Source organism: Capra hircus, chromosome 12 (assembly GCF_001704415.2).
Source record: "Capra hircus breed San Clemente chromosome 12, ASM170441v1, whole genome shotgun sequence".
Classification (NCBI taxonomy): domain Eukaryota; kingdom Metazoa; phylum Chordata; class Mammalia; order Artiodactyla; family Bovidae; genus Capra; species Capra hircus.
The window spans coordinates 15,295,773-15,316,679 of NC_030819.1; the positions used below are offsets into that span (position 1 = coordinate 15,295,773).

The 20,907-nt window shown below is 39.0% G+C and overlaps 1 protein-coding gene across 2 annotated transcripts in view; it reads right to left on the minus strand.

Moving 5' to 3' along the window:
* LOC102180583 (multidrug resistance-associated protein 4-like) overlaps positions 1-20,907 on the minus strand; it is a 171,679-nt gene that overhangs the window by 15,468 nt on the left and 135,304 nt on the right. For both annotated transcript variants that reach the window (XM_018056323.1, XM_018056322.1), the window contains 2 exons: positions 19,337-19,492; positions 5,596-5,685 (listed from right to left, as the gene is read on the minus strand). In XM_018056323.1, the coding sequence (XP_017911812.1) occupies positions 5,596-5,685; positions 19,337-19,492 (246 nt within the window). The remainder of the gene's footprint in view (positions 1-5,595; positions 5,686-19,336; positions 19,493-20,907) is intronic.

Below are 20,907 nucleotides of genomic sequence, written 5' to 3' on the forward strand. Positions count from 1 at the left end.
AGACTCTTTATCACTGAGCAACTGGAGAAATGTCCATATTCTACTCTTAATTCCAAATCCCAGGATCTAAGGTGTTTTGTTTTTGCTTTTTAACAGAAGCAACGCATCAATGATTCATTTCCAGAGTTTTATCTACTATGACCTTTTAACCTCTGAGTGATAAAGTGCTTCATCCTCAGGCACTACTTAGGTTATATTTTTGGAGCTGCCTTTGTTTTTTAGCACCCCAATAGCACCAATTTCTGACGAAATTTTATCAGTTTACAGTTCAGTTCAGTTCAGGTCAGTTGCTCAGTCATGTCCGACTCTTTGTAACCCCATAAATCGCAGCACACCAGGCCTTCCTGTCCATCACCAACTCCCAGAGTTCACTCAGACTCACGTCCATTGAGTCAGTGATGCCATCCAGCCATCTCATCCTCTGTCGTCCCCTTCTCCTCCTGCCCCCAATCCCTCCCAGCATCAAAGTCTTTTCCAATGAGTCAACTCTTCGCATGAGGTGGCCAAAGTACTGGAGTTTCAGCTTTAGCATCATTCCTTCCAGAGAAATCCCAGGGTTGATCTCCTTCAGAATGGACTGGTTGGATCTCCTTGCAGTCCAAGGGACTCTCAAGAGTCTTCTCCAACACCATAGTTCAAAAGCATCAGTTCTTCAGCACTCAGCCTTCTTCACAGTCCAACTCTCACATCCATACATGACCACAGGAAAAACCATAGCCTTGACTAGACGGACCTCAGTCGGCAAAGTAATGTCTCTGTTTTTGAATATGCTATCTAGGTTGTTCATAACTTTCCTTCCAAGGAGTAAGCGTCTTTTAATTTCATGGCTGAAGTCACCATCTGCAGTGATTTTGGAGCCCCCCAAAATAAAGTCTGACACTGTTTCCACTGTTTCCATGAAGTGATGGGACTGGATGCCATCATCTTCTTTTTCTGAATGTTGAACATTAAGCCAACATTTTCACTTTCCTCTTTCACTCTCATCAAGAGGTTTTTAGTTCCTCTTCACTTTTTGACATAAGGGTGGTGTCATCTGCATATCTGAGGTTATTGATATTTCTCCTGGCAATCTTGATTCCAGCTTGTGTTTCCTCTAGTCCAGCGTTTCTCATGATGTACTCTGCATAGAAGTTAAATAAGCAGGGTGACAATGTACAGCCTTGAAGTACTCTTTTTCCTATTTGGAACCAGTCTGTTGTTCCATGTCCAGTTCTAACTGTTGCTTCCTGACCTGCATACAGACTTCTCAAGAGGCAGATCAGGTGGTCTGGTATTCCCATCTCTTTCAGAATTTTCCACAGTTTATTTTGATCCACACAGTCAAATGCTTTGGCATAGTCAATAAAGCAGAAATAGATGTTTTTCTGGAACTCTCTTGCTTTTTCCATGATCCAGTGGATGTTGGTAATTTGATCTCTGGTTCCTCTGCCTTTTCTAAAACCAGCTTGAACATCAGGAAGTTCACAGTTCATGTATTGCTGAAGCCTGGCTTGGAGAATTTTGAGCGTTACTTTACTAGCGTGTGAGATGAGTGCAATTGTGCGGTAGTTTGAGCATTCTTTGGCATTGCCTTTCTTTGGGATTGGAATGAAAACTGACCTTTTCTAGTCCTGTGGCCACTGCTGAGTTTTCCAAATTTGCTGGCATATTGAGGGCAGCACGTTCACGGCATCATCTTTCTGGATCTGAAATAGTTCAACTGGAATTCCATCACCTCCACTAGCTTTGTTTGTAGTGATGCTTTCTAAGGCCCACTTGACTTCACATTCCAGGATGTCTGGCTCTAGATGAGTGATCACACCATCATGATTATCTGGGTCATGAAGATCTTTTTTGTACAGTTCTTCTGTGAATTCTTGCAATCTCTTCTTAATATCTTCTGCTTCTGTTTACAGTAAGTTGGCAATTTTTCAGTACATGAAAAATGTATTTTCAGCATATTTACAAAAATAACCCAAATGAGACAGGCAGCATCCATAGGACTGTCTTCCTTCTGAATGTCAACCTCTGCTAAGGAAGAAGGAAGAAACAGAACTAAAGAACTTTTAAAAATTTTATGAGCCATTTTTCCTTTTAATTGAAGTTCATAAAGAGGAAAACATAGTGGTTCCCTCCTACTCATTCTCAAGTTAACTCTGTGAGTTTGGGTTCACATATCCAGTTAGGCATCATTTACAAATTAATAACTCAGGTTTCTGGTTCACTTAAAAACTGACTTCATTGATTTAGTGATACCCCTTGATGAGGATGAAGGAGGAGAGTGAAAAAGCTGGCTTAAATCTCAACATTAAGAAAACTAAGATCATGGCATCCAGTCCCCTCATTTCATGGCAAATGGAATGGAAAAAGACAGAAGCAGTGGCAGATTTCCCTTTCTTGGACTCTAAAATCAGTGCAGATGGTGACTGTAGGCTTGAAATTAGAAGACGATTGCTTCTTGGCAGGAAAACTGTGACAAAACTAGACAGCGTGTTTAAAAGCAAAGATATCACTCTGCTGACAAAGGTCCATATAATCAAACCTATGCTCCTTCCAGTAGTCATTTACAGGTGCGAGAGCTGGACAATAGAAGAGCACTGAAGAATTGATGCTTTTGAATTGTGGTACTGGAGAACGCTATTGAGAGTTCCTTGGAAAACAAGGAGATCAAATTAGTCAATCTTAAAGGAAATCAACTCTGAATAGTCTCTGGAAGGATTGATGCTGAAGCTGAAGCTCCAATATTTTGGCTGCCTGATGCGAACAGTTGACTCATTGGAAAAGAGATGCTGTGAAAGACTGAAGGCAGAAGAAGAGGGAGACAGAGGATGAGATGGCTGGATGGCATCATCGATTCAATGGACATGAACTTGAGAAACCTCCAGGCGATGGAGAGGGACAGGGAAGCCTGACGTGCTGTAGTCCATGGGGTCACAAAGAGTCAGACATGACTTAGAAACTGAATAACAATAACTTAGAGTGATCAATCTCCCCCTTTTCCAGAGTCTCTAGGAATTATTTATTTATCACATGTGTATGTTTTTCAATGAATGATTTGGTAAGTTTTGTTTTAGAACAGTCTTAAGGAATCAGTTCCTAGAGAAACATAATGATGGGATGATTTCTCTAAGTGATATCACCAAAGTTAACAGGGTTAATTCCAGAAACAGTACATGGAAACCACACACTTCACTTTGTGAAATAAAATCACATTGCTCTCTTTTCATAGAAAGTTCCAAATGTAGTTTAAATAGAAGTAGATTTTAGTTATTATCTACCACTTCCACATTTTTATAATTTAGATTAACATTGGCTCTCTGTCCATGGAACAATATGTTGTAAAATTCTAGAGTAATGCTACCTGAGAATCTGTGAAAAAAGGTCTCAATCTGAGAAACAAATAGAAAAATAATTTACCAGTACTTCTAGTTATTTTTTTTAAAGATGTGTCCCAATTTCACCATTAAATTTGTCCTATGAATTCAAGAGTAGTGGATCATCCTGTCACTCTTTACATTTAATGGTTAAATGCTCTACATACCTCTTCTCTTGTAGAATTTTACTGTAAAAGACTTACAAACTTAAATGAAATCAGAGGTGCACTGCTTTTCAGGCAGGAGAAGGTGAAGCAATTGACCCAATTTAAGAAAATAAAATTCACATGCAGCTGAAAAGCAGGGTGAGTATATAAAGACTCAATGGTGACATCCTTCAGAAACCAGAATTACTGGCTAGAGATGGTCATACCTCCAAACCTGCCTGCTCACAGTCAAGGCTTATCTATATATTACAGATTTCAGAGCTTCTCTGGAAGGGTGACACTAAATGACAAACACACCAATTCAAACCAACATGAAGAATCAATCTCTTAGATTTGTGTAACAACAACAAATTTCAAAAATATGCCACACTTCTCTGAGTTGAAAAGATCAATCAAACATTTAGATGTTATTTATGTAGAGTGTTTTCCCTGTGTTTTCCTCTAAGAGTTTCATAGTATCTGGTCTTACATTTAGGTTTTCAATCCACTTTGAGTTTATTTTTGTGTACAGTATTAGGGAGTGTTCTAATTTTATTCTTTTACACATAGCTGTCCAGTTTTCCCACAGCACTTAGAGAACACCTTTTCTCCATTGTATATTCTCCCCTCCTTCATCATAGATTAGTTGACCACAGGTATGTGAGTTCATCTCCGGGCTCTCCAGCCTGCTCCATTGATCTGTATTTCTGTTTTTGTGCCAGTGCCATACCATCTTGATTACTCTAGCTCTGTATTGAACTGGCCAAAAAGTTCATTAATTTTTCCATAAAATCTTATTGAACAAACTTTTTGCCAACTCAATAATATATTCTGAAGTCAGGGAATCTAATTTCTCCAGCTTTGTTTTTCTTTCTTAAGACTGCTTTGGCTACTTGGGGTCTTTTGTATTTCCATTAAAACTGTAAAATTTTTGGCTCTAATTCTATGAATAATGCCATTGGTAACTGACAGGGATTGTACTGAATCTGTAGATTCTTTGGTTAGTATAGTCATTTTCACAATATTGTTTCTTCCAATCCAAGAACATGGTATATCCCTCCATCTGGTTTGTGTCATCTTTGATTTCTTTTGTCAGTATCTTGTAGTTTTATGAGCATAGGTCTTTTGTCTCCTTAGGTAGGTTAATTCCTAGGTATTTTATTCTCTTTGTTGCAATGGTAAATGAAATATTTTCTCAGTTTCTCTTTCTGATCTTTCACCATTAATGTATAGAAATGCTAATTCTTATTTTTTAAATCAAAAGACTGAGCTAGATCCTAGGAAAAATTAGAAATCTGTCTATGGCTTAGAAGTCTAGGGTTCCTTCCATCAGTAGAATTGATTTGTAAAATGAGTGCAAATACACAAAATAGTTTGCATTAAAATACAAACTGACAGCAACTTAATAATCAAAAAAGGTGTTTTTTTTTTCATGCAAGGGTAAGGAAATTCAAAGAAGTGGGGCAAGGGAAAACATGACACAAATAACAGAAAATTCTCTAGAAATGAACCTACCCATACAAAAGCTGAGCAGATGTTCCAGGGTTCTGTTATCTGCATTAATGCTATAGCATTAAAATAACATGATTGCCAATAAATAATCATCAATTCTGACTATATAACTTACATTTATAAACACTTTCCTATGAAACGTCTACATTTTATTAGTATGATCTTGTTTACATCTTTTAGTCAATAAGGAAAAACTACTATTGTCTCCACTTAGTAGATGTTTCCTAAGACCAGAGGAATAAAATGAATATTGGAGTATAATGGAGTAATTACTTCACTAGGTCACTAGTAGAATTTGATCCCACAGTTTTAATATCTAATTGAGTACTCTGCTAAGGACAAGATAATCTATTTGTTCAGGGTTCTAGGGAAATAGCTAAAATGAAAACATGTCTCATATTATTGATTTTCATCATCATCAATACACACATTTTTAAGTGCACCCATGTCATCACTGTTTTCCTAGGAGGTAAACCAAATGAGTGAAACTGATATGCTCCCCCTTAATTGTCTGAAATGCTCTAAATGTAAACACACAGATACTGCTGTTAACAAGTTAATTATAGTTACTATTAATAAATTACCTCTTCTAAGGCATTCCACAGTTCATTATCCGTATGCTCATTAAAGGGATCCAGATTTTTCCTCATTGTTCCAGTGAATAAAACAGGTTCCTAAATACCCCAAAATAGTGAATGTCATTACTTTAACCTCTTTTCATTTTATTCCAATGTGCACAGAATTTCAAAATTAAAATACAAAAACATTTAAATTCATTTATTATTAATAATAAAATTGCAAATGTATGTTTACAAAACTATATCTAAAATAATTTTCCATTGTACAAAGTGTGCTACAAAATACCTATTGGACTACTGAACACTAACAAAAGAAAGTATTTAAGAAGTTTTTTTCATCTTAAGGAAAATACTGAAGCTGAAGACAAAGTATTTTTTTTTTTAATACCACCCTGGTAATAAATATCTGCTTAAACACTCACACAAACTGAGGAAATAATTACATAAGAAACTTAACATTAAGATATACATAAATTAACTGTCAATCTGGTGTGACTGGGAAATACCAACAGCATGGTTAGTAGAGGTTTGTTCAGTTTAGTTCAGTCGCTCAGTCGTGTCCGACTCTTTGTGACCCCATGAACCACAGTACACCAGGCCTCCCTATCCATCACCAATTCCCAGGGTTTACCAAAACTCATGTCCATTGAGTCAGTGATGCCATCCAACCATCTCATGCTCCGTCGTCCCCTTCTCCTCCTGCCCTCAATCTTTCTCTGCATCAGGGTCTTTTCAATTGTGCCTCAAAGCAAACCATTAAATATTTACACATAAGCACTGAAGAATAAACTAGACTATTTTCTCCATTGGTCATACTGTCTTCTAGGATCTTAAATCTCTCCACATGTGTGAAACAAACATCCCCACATGTGCAAGGGGAACGTCAACTCCTGGAGTGTGCAGCACGTCTGTCCACGGAGAGACCTCCTCTAATTCTGCATCAGCTGGTCCCACGTTCTCTAACCTGTGTGTCAGGATGACCTGACTCACAGAACCCTGTTATTAACTGCAAGATAAGGAGGACTTGAAATCCACTGTGACCTGTGTCATGATACTTTAATTTAAATAGTATAGAATGGACTTTTGGACTCTGTGGGAGAGGGAGAGGGTAGGATGATTTAGGAGAATGGCATTGAAACATGTATACTATCAGGTAAGAAATGAATTGCCAGTCTATGTTCGATACAGGATACAGGATGCTTGGGGCTGGTGAATGGGGATGATCCAGAGAGATGATATGGGGTGGGAGGTGGGAGGGGTGTTCAGGATTGGGAACTCATGTACACCCGTGGCTGATTCATGTCAATGTATAGCAAAACCAATACAGTATTGTAAAGCAAAATAAAGTAAAAATTAAAAAAAAAAACAGGAAAGAAAAGAAATAAATTGTTCTTCCTATTCATCTGCTTCAGGAGGAGCCACAAGTAAATTACTCTGGAAATATATGCCTCCTCTTGGCTTCAAGAGAGAATCCTGTACATAAGCTCAAGGAGGCCATTTACGTTTTCTTCCGGAAGGTTCTAGTAAGCCAGGTCATACGAATATAAACAGCAGTGAAGAGCCCAACAGGCTCATTTCAGTGAAGGGGGCAGAACAAGGGGAGGCACACGTGTGGTAACAAGAGGATACCTGACACTTCCACCGGTACCCAGAACTGCTCCAAATCCCCACATTCAAATCCCACCTGGCCTTGGGGCTGGACTTTCCTCCTAACTTCACAAAACCCTGAGAGGAAAGATGAAGACAGACATTTTTTTTTTTTCCCCCTAATCATGAGGAAGAATGATACTTAGGAAGCCTTCCAAACCTTCCTTCAATATGGTTTTAGTTTTAAGTCTGGTGAGAGAGATGAATACAGAAAACTCACGGTGCGCCACCAAAAAAGAGATATCCCTGAGCAAATCCACAATTAAAAAGATATTACAGAGGGAGATTCATTTGCAAAAAGTTGATTAAGTGGCCAATATGCCTCCAAAGCACTGAAAATCACTAGTCATACAATATTTCAGAATGAGTACTGAACTGAAGTAAAAAACTCAAGACCCAAATTTAAGGTCTCCCTTAAAACTTGAATTTAGGACCAAAGGCTACGAACCATCTAAACAATGGTAAGTGTCCCTTGTCAGGGGAATAACCACCATTCTACTTCAGATTTTTATAAAAACTTGTTACACTTTGTAATTATCAACCCTAAGATTCCCACATGCATGTGATTTCTCATCCTTCAGCTGTCTCCATGAGATTTGCACAAGCACCGGGGCCAGGCGAGGGGAGGCTGAAGCGAAGTGAAGTCACTCAGTCGTGTCCGACTCTTTGCGATCCCATGGACTGTAGCCTAGCAGGTTCCTTCCTCCATGGGATTCTCCAGGCAAGAGTACTGGAGTGGGTTGCCATGTCCTTCTCCAGGGATCTTCCCAACCCAGGGATCAAACTCCGGTCTCCCGCATTCCAGGCAGGCACTTTAACCTCTGAGCCACCAGGGGAGGCTGGTCCCCAATATTCTTCCTCCTTCCCTTCTCCATCTTCCTTCCGTTTTCTAGTTTCTTTCAAGTAAACTGGCTGCTCCCTGCATATAATCTCAACTACTGTTCTTTCTTGGGAACATATTTAACTACTTCAGATCCTGAGCAAAAAGGATGCACATACTTCAGCTACCTGTTGTGTTTAAGGAAATTATTTAAGAAGAATTTTCATTTTTGCTTCTTCCTGAAATTTTGAACAGAAGTTGAGGAGTATCTTCTTAAGAACATAGTATTCATCTTTGAATGTTTCCCCCATGACTGATGGTCTATGTCCCCACTCCCCTGTCTCTGCTCCTACCCAGGTCCTTGTTATTATCACACCTCCCCCAGTTCTGACCTGTTCATGCAGGGTCAGCAGTGACGGGGATGAGCCAGAGAGGAAGAGAGACCACCATGGAAGCTCCCTGCTGCTTCCAGGATAACAGGGACCGGGGATCCAGGGAAGATGGGTGGGCCTGGCTCAGCTAAAAGAGGCAACTCAAAGAAACAACACTGGGCTCCCCTCTGCAGTCTGCTCTCAGCTTCCTAAGTTCCCTACATTGGGGTGTTGAGTCACAAGCATCACAGCTTCATACTCACTTGAAGGGAAGAGGAATGTAAGGTTTTGCACTTATACAAGTAAATTCAAATAATGAAACTAACAGACATTCTCCACCTCTGCAGCTAGCACGATACTATAAAGACAAAGGGCTTTTTGGTTGGGCAGGGATAAGATTTTGAGTATCTTCTCTTGATGCATATCAGCTCATGACATACAAGTGCATAAACCAATTTCTAAACTGATACTGTCCAAATGAGGGACAGAGCAATAGGAGTAGTATCTTCTGGCTTTGCTCTATACTTTCAAGTGGGATGGTAGGAAAAATGGGGAAAATATCTGATGAGTACAACACAGTTGAAGAATTGATGCTTTTGAACTGTAGTGTAGGAGAAGATTCTTGAGAGTCCCTTGAACTACAAGGAGATCAAACCAGTCCATCCTAAAGGAAATCAACCCTGAATATTCACTGGAAGGACTCATACTGAAGCTGAAGCTTCAATACTTTGGCTATCTGATGTGAAAATCTGACTCATTGGAAAAGACCCTGATGCTGGGAAAGACTGAAGGCAGGAGGAGAAGGGGATGGTTGGATGGCATCACTGACTCCATGGACATGAGTTTGAGCAAGCTCTGGGTATTGGTGATGGACAGAGAATCCTGGCCTGCTGCAGTCCATGGGGTCACAAAGAGATGGAGATGACTGAGAAGTGGACAAGGTGGAGACTGGAGAGTGTAGGTCTCTGTCATATGACTAGTACTTTTGATTTTACTCTGCTGCAATGGGAGTCTTTGGAGATAAAACTGAAGTTCTTCAGTATACAACTGAAACACCATGAATCAACTATACTTCAATTGAAAAAAAAAAAAATAGACATACATAAAATTTGAATCCTGGCTCTGCCCCTTACTTGAAAAGTAGGATAATCTCCCAGTGACTCAGTTTTTAACCCTGTCAGATGAGGATAACAACAAATTGTGAGGATTAATCAGGAAATGGTGGGATAAGAAAATAAAATGTGCTAATGATTTCATAAACGTTAGGAATTATTAATACTCATGTAACTTGTCAGGGACTTTAGCAAGCACTAGGGGAACAGAAATGAGAGATACAGGCTCTGTCCTCAAAGTGAGAGAAAGAAAATAGTTAAGAGTGTGGGGAGGGCTAAGAAAAAGGCTGGCAGTCTTGGTGGGGGATCGGAAAGTAAGAGTGTGTACAAGGTAATGGTTAGGAAAGAAGTTGGTGGGAGGAAAGCCAGAAATAAAAATACAAAAAGTTTTAGTCTGATTTCTTGCTCTTGGTGGAAAATGTTAGATATATTTCTCTGTGGTGCTTTTCGCCAAAATTCCTATTGTTTTTTTGTTTGTTTGTTTGTTTGTTTTGATTTTCTGTTCCCTGGTTTTACTATTTGTATTTATGTAAACAATTTAATTTTTATTATTAAACAATTAATATAAAGAAAATCACCAAAGATCATGAACACATAAACAGAAATTAAAGAGTAAAGTCATTTCAGAAAGTGTTACTATTTTACTTAAGTAGAAATAATACCCAAAAGGCCAGTGCCCTGATTCTTAAAAATAATAACATTTCCTGATGACTGAGCAGTCCTAAGAATCAGACATGGGCACAAACATTATCTCACTAAGTTACATCTTCACAACAAATCTGTGGGGCAATGATTTCCAGACTTGGTTTAAGGATAAGGATGTTGAAGCTTGGCAGCCAAGTGACATCATCAACACCCCACAGTTGATGAGGCAGAGCAGCAATAAACTGTGGTCACATTGACACTTGCTCTACACTCTTAACCATTCTAGCCCTGTCTGCCTCCTGAATGGCCTCCTGAGAATCTTTACACATTGCAAGTTTTCTCCAGATTATTTCTCTTTAATCAATCAACACTGCACCTTGGAGACAAAGGCATATAAAGTGGAATCTACGTGGATACAAAGCTTAGCACTATTTTGTAAGCATACTCTCTGGAATCTGTACCTAGAACATGCTCAAAGGAAGGATGGAAACCAACAGAATAGAACAAAAACATGTTGATGTCAAGGCATGTTTAGTCTTTGCTCAGATGTGCTTCCAAATATTATTGGTGGAGCCAAGAATCATCTAACATTATTTATTTACAGAGTTATTTTATGTACACAAGCATGCAACTTTTTCCTATTCGGAAGCATTAAAAAATAACACAGGGCATTTTTCTAAAGCTTTGCATCCAAGGATATGAAAGGACTTTACAGACATGCCCTTTATTTCTACTAACTAATCTCACATGGCCATTTCAGAGATGAAAACCATCAAAACATAAAACGGGAATTTAAGCTCATTTATTTTCTATTGTAACCATAAGTCATAACTTTAATAGTCAGAGGAAATCTTTAAATAGGGGGACTCAATGTGCTAAAAAGTTCTTCCCATTTTTCCTGAAAGGGATACCTTTGAAAAAAATTTTTTTTCAATTGTGATAAAATACACATAAAATTTGCTAGATTAACCACATTAAGTGCACAGTTCAGTGGTGTTAAATACATCCACATTGTTGTATAGCCATCACCACCATCCACCCACATATCTTTCATCTTGAAGAACTGAAACTCTGTACCCATTAAACAGCTAATCCCCAGCGGGGGCTGTCTTAAGATGGTGGAGGAATAGGACAGGGAGACTACTTTCTCCCCCACAAATTCATTGAAAGACCATTTGAACACTGAGCAAATTCCACAAAACAACTTCTGAACACTGGCAGAGGACACCAGGCACACAAAAAGGCAGCCCATCATCTTTTAAAGGAGGTAGGACAAAATATAAAAGATAAAAAGAGAGACAAAAGCATTAGGGATGGACACCCATCCCGGGGAGGGAGTCGTGAGAGAGGAGAAGTTTCCAAACACCAGGAAACCCTCTCAGTGGTGGGTCTGTGGGGAGTTTTGGAATCTCAGAGGGCAACATAACTGGGAGGAAAAACAAATAAAACCCACAGATTACATGCCTAATCACAATCCCAGGGGAGAAGTAGCCCTGATGCTTGCATCCACCACCAGCAAATGGGGGCTGAACAGGGAGGCACAGCTGCATTGCTTAGGGTAAGGACCGGGCCTGAATGCCCTGAAGGCAATCTGAGGGACCTAATGTGAGATAGCAGCCCAAACTGTGGGATAGCCAGAGAGAAAGAGAAAAAAAGAGAGAGAGAGAGAATTTTCCCATGAAAAGCTCTAACCTAAGTCATGCTGGGCCTGCTCACAGAACAAAGGACTGCATGAATACCAGAGGAAACCTACCCAGCTGAGGACAGGCCCATCCCCTGGCAGAGGCAGGCAGGCAACAGCCAGAGAGGGAAAGGGGAAAACTCAGCCCGAGAGATGGCATCCTCCACCAAACTGTGAGCAGGCCCCCAGTTGATAACCAAGACTTCCTGGGATCCCGAACAGTTGACGACCACCAGGAGGGTCACAGCCAGAGATAAGCTCCCCAAAGGAGACACACAGCACACCTGAGATGGTGCTCTTACTGAGCAGCCAGAAAACCTAGCAGCTGGGAACAGGGAGGTGATAAGATGCACCACCCACCTGGGGAGAGTATGCTCATCAAGCACCTGGTCACCTGAGCTGCTCGCACCTGGGAAGGGCACAAAATGCAGGCCCAACCGAGTCTGTGCCTTTGCAGAGTACCAGAGAACCTGAATGGCTTAAACCTAGAGAAGTACATACAACCCAGCCCGCCTCAGACAGTTGCCCTGCAGAGCAACCTGAAGCCTGAGCAGTGCAGATTGAAAGCACATACACCGTGAGTGGGGGCAAACCCAATGTGGCCCATACACTGCAAGCACTCCTCATACCTGCCAGTGATATTTGTTTGCAATGTTCCTCCCTCCCCACACACACCTATGGATAGATCAACTAAACAGAAAATTAACAAGGAAACACGAACTTTAAAGGATACAATGAACCAGTTAGACCTAATTGATATCTGTAAGACATTTCACACCAGAACAATGAATTTCACCTTTTTCTAAAGTGCACACGGAACTTTCTCCAGGATAGATCACATCCTGGGCCATAAATCTAGCCTTGGTAAATTCAAAAAAATTGAAATCATTTCAAGCATCTTTTCTGATCACAATGCAGTAAGATTAAATGTCAACTACAAGAGAAAAAACTATTAAAAATACAAACATGTGCAGGCTAAACAACATGCTACTGAATAACCAACAAACCACAGAAGAAATCAAAAAAGAAATCAAAATATGCATAGAAATGAATGAAAATAAAAACAAGACAACCTAAAACCTAAGGGATTCAGTTAAAGCAGTGCTAAGTGGAAGGTTCATAGCAACACAAGCTTACCTCAAGAAACAAGAGAAAAAATCAAATAAATAATCCAACTCTACACCTAAAGCAACTAGAGAAAGAAGAAAGTAAGAACCCTGGGATTAGTAGAAGGAAAGAAATCACAAAACTCAGAGCAGAAATAAATGAAAAAGAAACAAAAAAGACTAGAGCAAAAATCAACAAAACTAAAAGCTGGTTCTTTGAGAAGACAAATAAAATAGACAAACCATTAGCCAGGCTCATCAAGAGAAAAAGGGAGAAGAATCAAATCAACGAAATGAAAAACGAGAAATCACAACAGACAACACAGAAATACAAAGGATCATAAGAGACTACTACCAGGAACTATATGCCAATAAAATGGACAACTGGGAAGAAATGGACAAATTCTTAGAAAACTATAACTCTCCAAAACTGAACCAGGAAGAAATAGAAAATCTTAACAGACCCATCATATGCATGGAAATCAGAACTGTAGTCAGAAATCTTCTAACAAAGAAAAGCCCAGGACCAGATGGCTTCACAGCTGAATTCTACCGAAAATTTAGAGAAGAGCTAACACCTATCCTACTCAAACACTTCCAGAAAATTGCAGAGGAAGGTAAACTTCCAAACTCAGTCTATGAGGCCACCATCACCCTAATACCAAAACCAGACAAAGATGCCACATAAAAAGAAAACTACAGGCCAATATCACTGATGAACATAGATGCAAAAATCCTTAACAAAATTCTGGCAAACAGAATCCAACAATATATTTAAAAGATCATACATCATGACAAAGTGGGCTTTATCCCAGGGCTGCAAGGATCTTCAATATCCACAAATCAATCAATGTGATACACTACATTAACAAATTGAAAGATAAAAATCATATGGTTATCTCAATAGATGCAGAGAAAGCCTCTGACCAAATTCAACATCCACTTATGATAAAAACCCTTCAGAAAGCAGGAATAAAAGGAACACATGTCAACATAATAAAAGCCATATATGATAAACCCACAGCAAACATTATCTTCAATGGTGAAAAATTGAAAGCATTTCCCCTAAAGTCAGGAACAAGACAAGGGTGCCCACTCTCACCACGACTATTCAACACAGTTTTGGAAGTTTTAGCCACGGCAATCAGAGAAGAAAAAGAAATAAAGGGAATCCAGATTGGAAAAGAAGAAGGAAAAGCCTCACTGTTTGCAGATGACGTGATCCTCTACATGGAAAACCCTAAAGAGTCCACCAGAAAATTACTAGAGCTGTGGTGTTGGAGAAGACTCTTGAGAGTCCCTTGGACTACAAGGAGATCCAACCAGTCCATCCTAAAGGAGATCAGTCTCAGGTGTTCATTGGAAGGACTGATGTTGAAGCTGAAACTCCAGTACTTTGGCCACCTGATGCAAAGAGCTGACCCATTTGAAAATACCCTGATGCTGGGAAGATTGAGGGCAGGAGGATAAGGGGACAACAGAGGATGAGATGGTTGGATGGCATCATTGACTCGATGGACATGAGTTTGGGTGGACTCTGGGAGTTGGTGATGGACAGGGAGGCCTGGTGTGCTGCAATGCATGGGGTTGCAAAGAGTAGGACACGACTGAGTGACTGAACTGAACTGAATCAATGAATACCGTAAAGTTGCAGCATATAAAATTAACACAGAGAAATCCCTTGCATTCTTATATACTAACAATAACAAAACAGAAAGAGAAGTTAAGGAAACAACATTGCAAGAAAAATAATGAAAACGTAGGAATGAATCTACCTAAAGAAACAAAAAAAACCTACATATAGAAAACTATAAAACACTGATGAAAGAAATCAAAGATGACACAAATAGATGGATAAATACACCATGTTCATGGATCAGAAGAATCAATATAGTGAAAATGAGTATACTACCCAAAGCAATCTAGAGATTTAACATAATTCCTATCAAGCTACCAATGGTATTTTTCAGAGAACTAGAACAAATAATTTCACAACTTGTATTGAAATACAAAAAACCTCAAATAGCCAAAGCAATCTTAAGAAGAATGGAACTGGAGAAATCAACCTGCCTGACTTCAGGCTATACTACAAAGCAACAGTCAAGATAGTATGTTACTGGCACAAAGACAGAAACATAGATCAATGGAACAAAATAAAAAGCCCAGAGATAAATCCACATACCTATGGACTTTTTATCTTTGACAAAGGAGGCAAGAATATACAATGGAGAAAAGACAATCTCTTTAACAAGTGGTGCTGGGAAAACTGGTCAACCACTTGTAAAAGAAAAACTAGAACACTTTCTAACAACATACACAAAAATAAATTCAAAATGAATTAAAGATCTAAACATAAAACCAGGAACTATAAAACTCCTAGAGGAGAACTTAGGCAAAACACTCTCTGACATAAATCATAGCAAGATACTCAATGACCCACCTCCCAGAGTAATGGAAACAAAAGCAAAAATTTAAAAAATGGGACCTAATTAAACTTAAAAGCTTTTGCACAATGAAGGAAACTATAAGTAAGGTGAAAAGACAGCCTTCAGAATGGGAGAAAATAATAGCAAATGAAGTAACTGACAAAGAATTAATCTCAATAATATACAAGGAACTCCTGTAGCTCAATTCCAGAAAAATAAGTGTCCCAATTAAAAAAAAAAATGGGCCAAAGAGCTAAACAGACATTTCTTCAAAGAAGAAATACAGATGGCTAACAAACATGTGAAAAGATGCTCAACATCACTCATTATTGGAGAAATGCGGTACCATCTTACACTGGTTAGAATGGCTGCCATCAAAAAATCTATAAACAATAAATTCTGGAGAGGATGTGGAGAAAAAGAAACCCTCTTACACTGTTGGTGGGAATGCAAACTAGTACAGCCATTATGGAGAACTTTGTGGAGATTCCTTAAAAAACTGGAAATAGAACTGCCATACAAACCAACAACCCCACTGCTGGGCATACACACCGAGAAAACCAGAATTGAAAGAGACACATCTACCCCAATGGTCATCGCAACACTGTTTACAATAGCCAAGACATGGAAGCAACCTAGATGTCCATCAGCAGACGAATGGATAAGAAAGCTGTGGTACATATACACAATGGAATATTCAGTTTAGTTCAGTTCAGTCGCTCAGTCGTGTCCGACTCTTTGCGACCCCATGAATTGCAGCACGCCAGGGCTCCCTGTTCATCACCAACTCCCAGAGTTCACGCAGGCTCATGTCCATCGAGTCAGTGATGCCATCCAGCCATCTCATCCTCTGTCATCCCCTTCTCCTCCTGCCCCCAATCCCTCTCAGCATCAGTCTTTTCCAATGTGTCAACTCTTCGCATGAGGTGGCCAAAGTACTGGAGTTTCAGCTTTAGCATCATTCCTTCCAAAGAAATCCCAGGGCTGATCTCCTTCAGAATGGACTGGTTGGATCTCCTTGCAGTCCAAGGGACTCTGAAGTCTTTTCCAACACCACAGTTCAAAAGCATAAATTCTTTGGTGCTCAGCTTTCTTTATATTCCAACTCTCATATCCATACATGAACTGGAAAAACCATAGCCTTGACTAGATGGACCTTTGTTGGCAAAGTAATGTCTCTGTTTTCCAATATGCTATCTAGGTTGGTTATAACTTTTCTTCCAAGGAGTAAGCGTCTTTTAATCTCATGGCTGCAGTCACCATCTGCAGTGATTTTGGAGTCCAAAAAAATAAAAAGTCTGACACTGTTTCCACTGTTTCCCCATCTATTTCCCATGAAGTGATGGGACCAGATGCCATGATCTTTATTACTCAGCTATTAAAATGAATGCATTTGAATCAGTTCTAATGAGGTGCATGAAACTGGAGCTTAATATACAGAGTGAAGTAAGTCAGAAAGAAAAATACCAATACAATATATTAATGCATATATATGGAATTTAGAAAGATGGTAACATTAAGAAAAGATGGTACATTAACCTATATGTAAGACTGCAAAAGAGACACAGATGTAAAGAACAGACTTTTGGACTCTGTGGGAGAAGGAGAGGTTGGGATGATTTGAGAGAATAGCATTGAAACATGTATATTATCATATGTGAAACAGATTGCCAGCCCAAGTTCAATGCATGAGACAAGGTGCTCAGGGCTGGTGCACTGGGATGACCCTGAGGGATGGGATGGGGAGGGAGGTGGGAGGGGGGTTCAGGATGGGGAACGCATGTACACCCATGGCTGATTCATATCAATGAATGGCAAAAACCACTACACTATTGTAAAGCAATTAGCCTCCAATTAAAATTAAAAAATCCTCTCTCCTAGTCATTCCTGGCACCCACCATTCTATGTCCTGTATCCATGAATTTCCTTCTCTAGGTAACTTCTATTAGTAGAATCATACAGTATTTGACCTTTGTAAATGACTTATTTCAGTTAGCTTAATTTTCTCAAGGTTCATCTGTGGTATAGCATGTGTCAGAATTTTCTTCTTTTTAAGGCTGAGTAATATTCTACTGTATGTATAAACACCACATTTTACTTGTTGATTCATTTGTCAGTGGACCCTTGTGTGCCTCCACCTTTTGGCTGTTGAGAATAATGCTGCTAAAACACTGACTCAATGGACTTGAGTCTGAGTGAACTCCAGGAGTTGGTGATGGACAGGGAAGCCTGGCTTGCTGCGATTCATGGGGTCGCAAAGAGTCAAACATGACTGAGTGACTGAACTGAACTGAACTGAACTGAACATGCATGTTCCAGTATCTCTTCAAGGCCTTTCTTCCAATTCTTTTGGGTTTATACTCTAAAGAAGAATTGCTAGGTCATATGATAATTCTATCTTTTACTTTTCAGAACAACAAACAAGTTGATTTCCATTGTAGCTGAACTATTTTATATTACTATCAACAATGAACAAGGATTCTAATTTCTCTACATCTTTGCCAACACTTGTCGTTTTATTTTTTCTCTCTCTTTTCTTTGATAGTAGACATCTTAAGGGGTGTGAGGTGGCATTTTAATAGAGTCTGAAAATAATATCTTGGTGTTAAAAGCACTTAGAGTAATCCTAGGTATTTTCGAGGTCATGGGTAGGTAGCAATAGCTGTACCCACATCCACATTGGCCTTCCTTTGGGTGCCATGTTGTGCATGCTTCCTGATAACAGGTATTTCAGGACATATTGCACCCACATTCCAGGAAGCACATTTGCCTGGCTCATTCTGTCTCATCTCTGTTTCTCACCTCAAGAAGGTATTTCTCTGATCTTCCTTCTTTTAAAATTTAAATTTATTTATTTTAATTGGAGGCTAATTACTTTAAAATATTTAATGGGCAGATAATTACTAAGTATATAAATTAAAACTCAAAATTATTTTTAAAATAAGCAAGTCTGTCAAAGTAGAGGGGAGGATGATAGATGAGGACACAGGGCCTATGTTGCCTTTGGCTATATACCTGGAGGATAGTAAATTCTCAGTAAATGAACCACAAGGAATCACAGGAGTGTCTACCCGTGCATATAACCCAGTCTCCAAACTCTCCCTGAAAGTTTTACTACTTTATGAAGAAGAAAAAAGAACAGAATCAGAGCCCAGGAAGAGATGGCCAACTCCACACCCCACCATCACAGCAGGCACATATGGGTCTACATGAAGCACTGCACACTCACTGACCTATCTTGTCCTCACAACAGATTGAGGGGGTGATACCACTATCTGCCTTGTAAGACAGAGAAAACCAAGGTACATAGAGACAGAATTCTCAGTCCCCTGCACTTCCTTATTATTCTGCATTGCCTTCCTGGTGAAAATTATTCATTAATCACTAAATTGTCAAAGTCTCCCCAAAGCATCTATATATCCTATGATTCTCAAAGCCCCACAATTTCACAGAAAGTTCTCCAAGGAGATAACCACTTTAAAAAGACATCCTCATTTCCCACAGCAAAATTACATCTGTAAGACACTTATTAATAAAATTCATGTCTCTCTATAGGAACCTCTCCAGCACTAAGCAAACCATTTATCCTTCTCTTCTCAGAATTATGTGATTATCAGTGGATAAAATTGTGGAAACTGAGGAAGTCTGAGTCCAGAAATCTATCTCAGTAAGTTATTAAATCACATGTACACAAAACTAACAAATGAACACACACACACACACACACACACACACACACACACACACACACAAACCAAACCTAGTATCTGATGAAAGCGACTGTTGAAAATACCTGCTGCTAAATATATGCTCTACTGGGAAAAAAAAAAGAATCAACTCATTCACTTAACTTGAAAAGACCAATCAAATTAAAAGCACTCTAAACTTTAGACACCTTATAAAAAAAAAAAACATGTGAGAGTGTTCTGCTGTGCATACCTGAAGTGCAACTGACATTTTCTTCCTTAAATCGTGAAGCCCAATACTGGTTGTGAAGATGTCATCAATATAAATGTCACCTTCAGGTTCTGATAATCTAAAAAGGGCAGCAGTGAGGGTACTTTTTCCAGCTCCTGTTCTTCCCACGATGCCATACTGTAAAGAGACCCAGGGGGATGAGGAATTAACAGGATGCACAAAACCCAGGAGAACCATGATTGTTGAAGATGAATTTTAAAAATTCAATTATATGTAAAGAATAGTCTATAAGTTTCTTAAGCAAGGCCCTGCTGACATTTTGGACCAGATAATTCATTGTTGATGGTCAGGAGCCTGTCCTGTATATCATAGGATGATTAACAGTAGCCATGAACCCACTAGATACCCACTAGATGCAACCCTCAAAACTGTGACAACCAAATATGACAGAAATTCACAAATGTCCCTGATTGAGATCACCATCATTCCAACAATACACAATATAAACTATAGTTACTTTCATGCCTTCTAAAAATGTCAGGCAATTTTATTCAGATTTCCCTGATTAAATGCTTAACATGCAGAAAATTGTATGTTTTCTATAATTATCACATAGTTTCCATTATGTGGTAAGTTAAAGGGGGAGACATGTATGTGTATGTGGTATATATGTGTGTGTGTGTGGGTATATAACTAACATTCATAAATAAATGAAGAAGGTGACTTAAAAAAAATAATAATCTGACTGCAGTGAAAAACCAGCGGTCTCCTAAGTGGTCCATAAGAAGTCAGCTTTTAAATTAGTTTTATTCCTACTCCCTGGGTAATTTGACCTTGAAAATTACATGGGTGAGTTTATAGAGATATCAACAGGTCAAGTCAGAAGTATTATACACAAACAAGTACTCAGTTTCTCAGGGATCTGTTACTTATTTAAGAGGAATTATTCTGTGGCAGAAAAATGAAATAACTTCCTGATATTAAATATCTTAATTATATTCTATCTTGAAAGGAAAATCTTCAAATATAAAATACAGGTCTCAGTCTTGAAAGACAGAGGCAAGTAGACAAAATGCACATAATGGGACCAACAACAACACAAACAATGTTTGTTGTTTACATGGGACCTTTCATCGGAGCAGTTCAAAAGGCATTTTATTAATGCATTAATACTTACAATTGAAACTTCAAAAAACATGTCGTGTCAGTCTATTTATTAAAAGCAAAGCAGAGAAAAATTAAATGCACTAACAGTAAGATTAAGGAATCAATACAATGTAGGTAAAATGCTGGTGGTTGGTGGTTTAGTCGCTAAGTTGTGTCTGACTCTTGCGACCCATAGACTGTAGCCTGCCAGACTCCCCTGTCCATGGGATTCTCCAGGCAAGAATACTGGAGTGGGTTACCATTTCCTTTTCCTAGGTAAAATGTTTGTGGTGAATAAAACTACATTCAAATATATATGCAGAAACTGGCCTTTTTAAAAAATGAATTTTAAAGTGAAAGGAAACAGATGATCAGTCATGTCCAACTCTTTACTACCCTGTGGACTGTAGACTGCCAGGCTCTTCTGTCCATGGAATTCTCCAGGA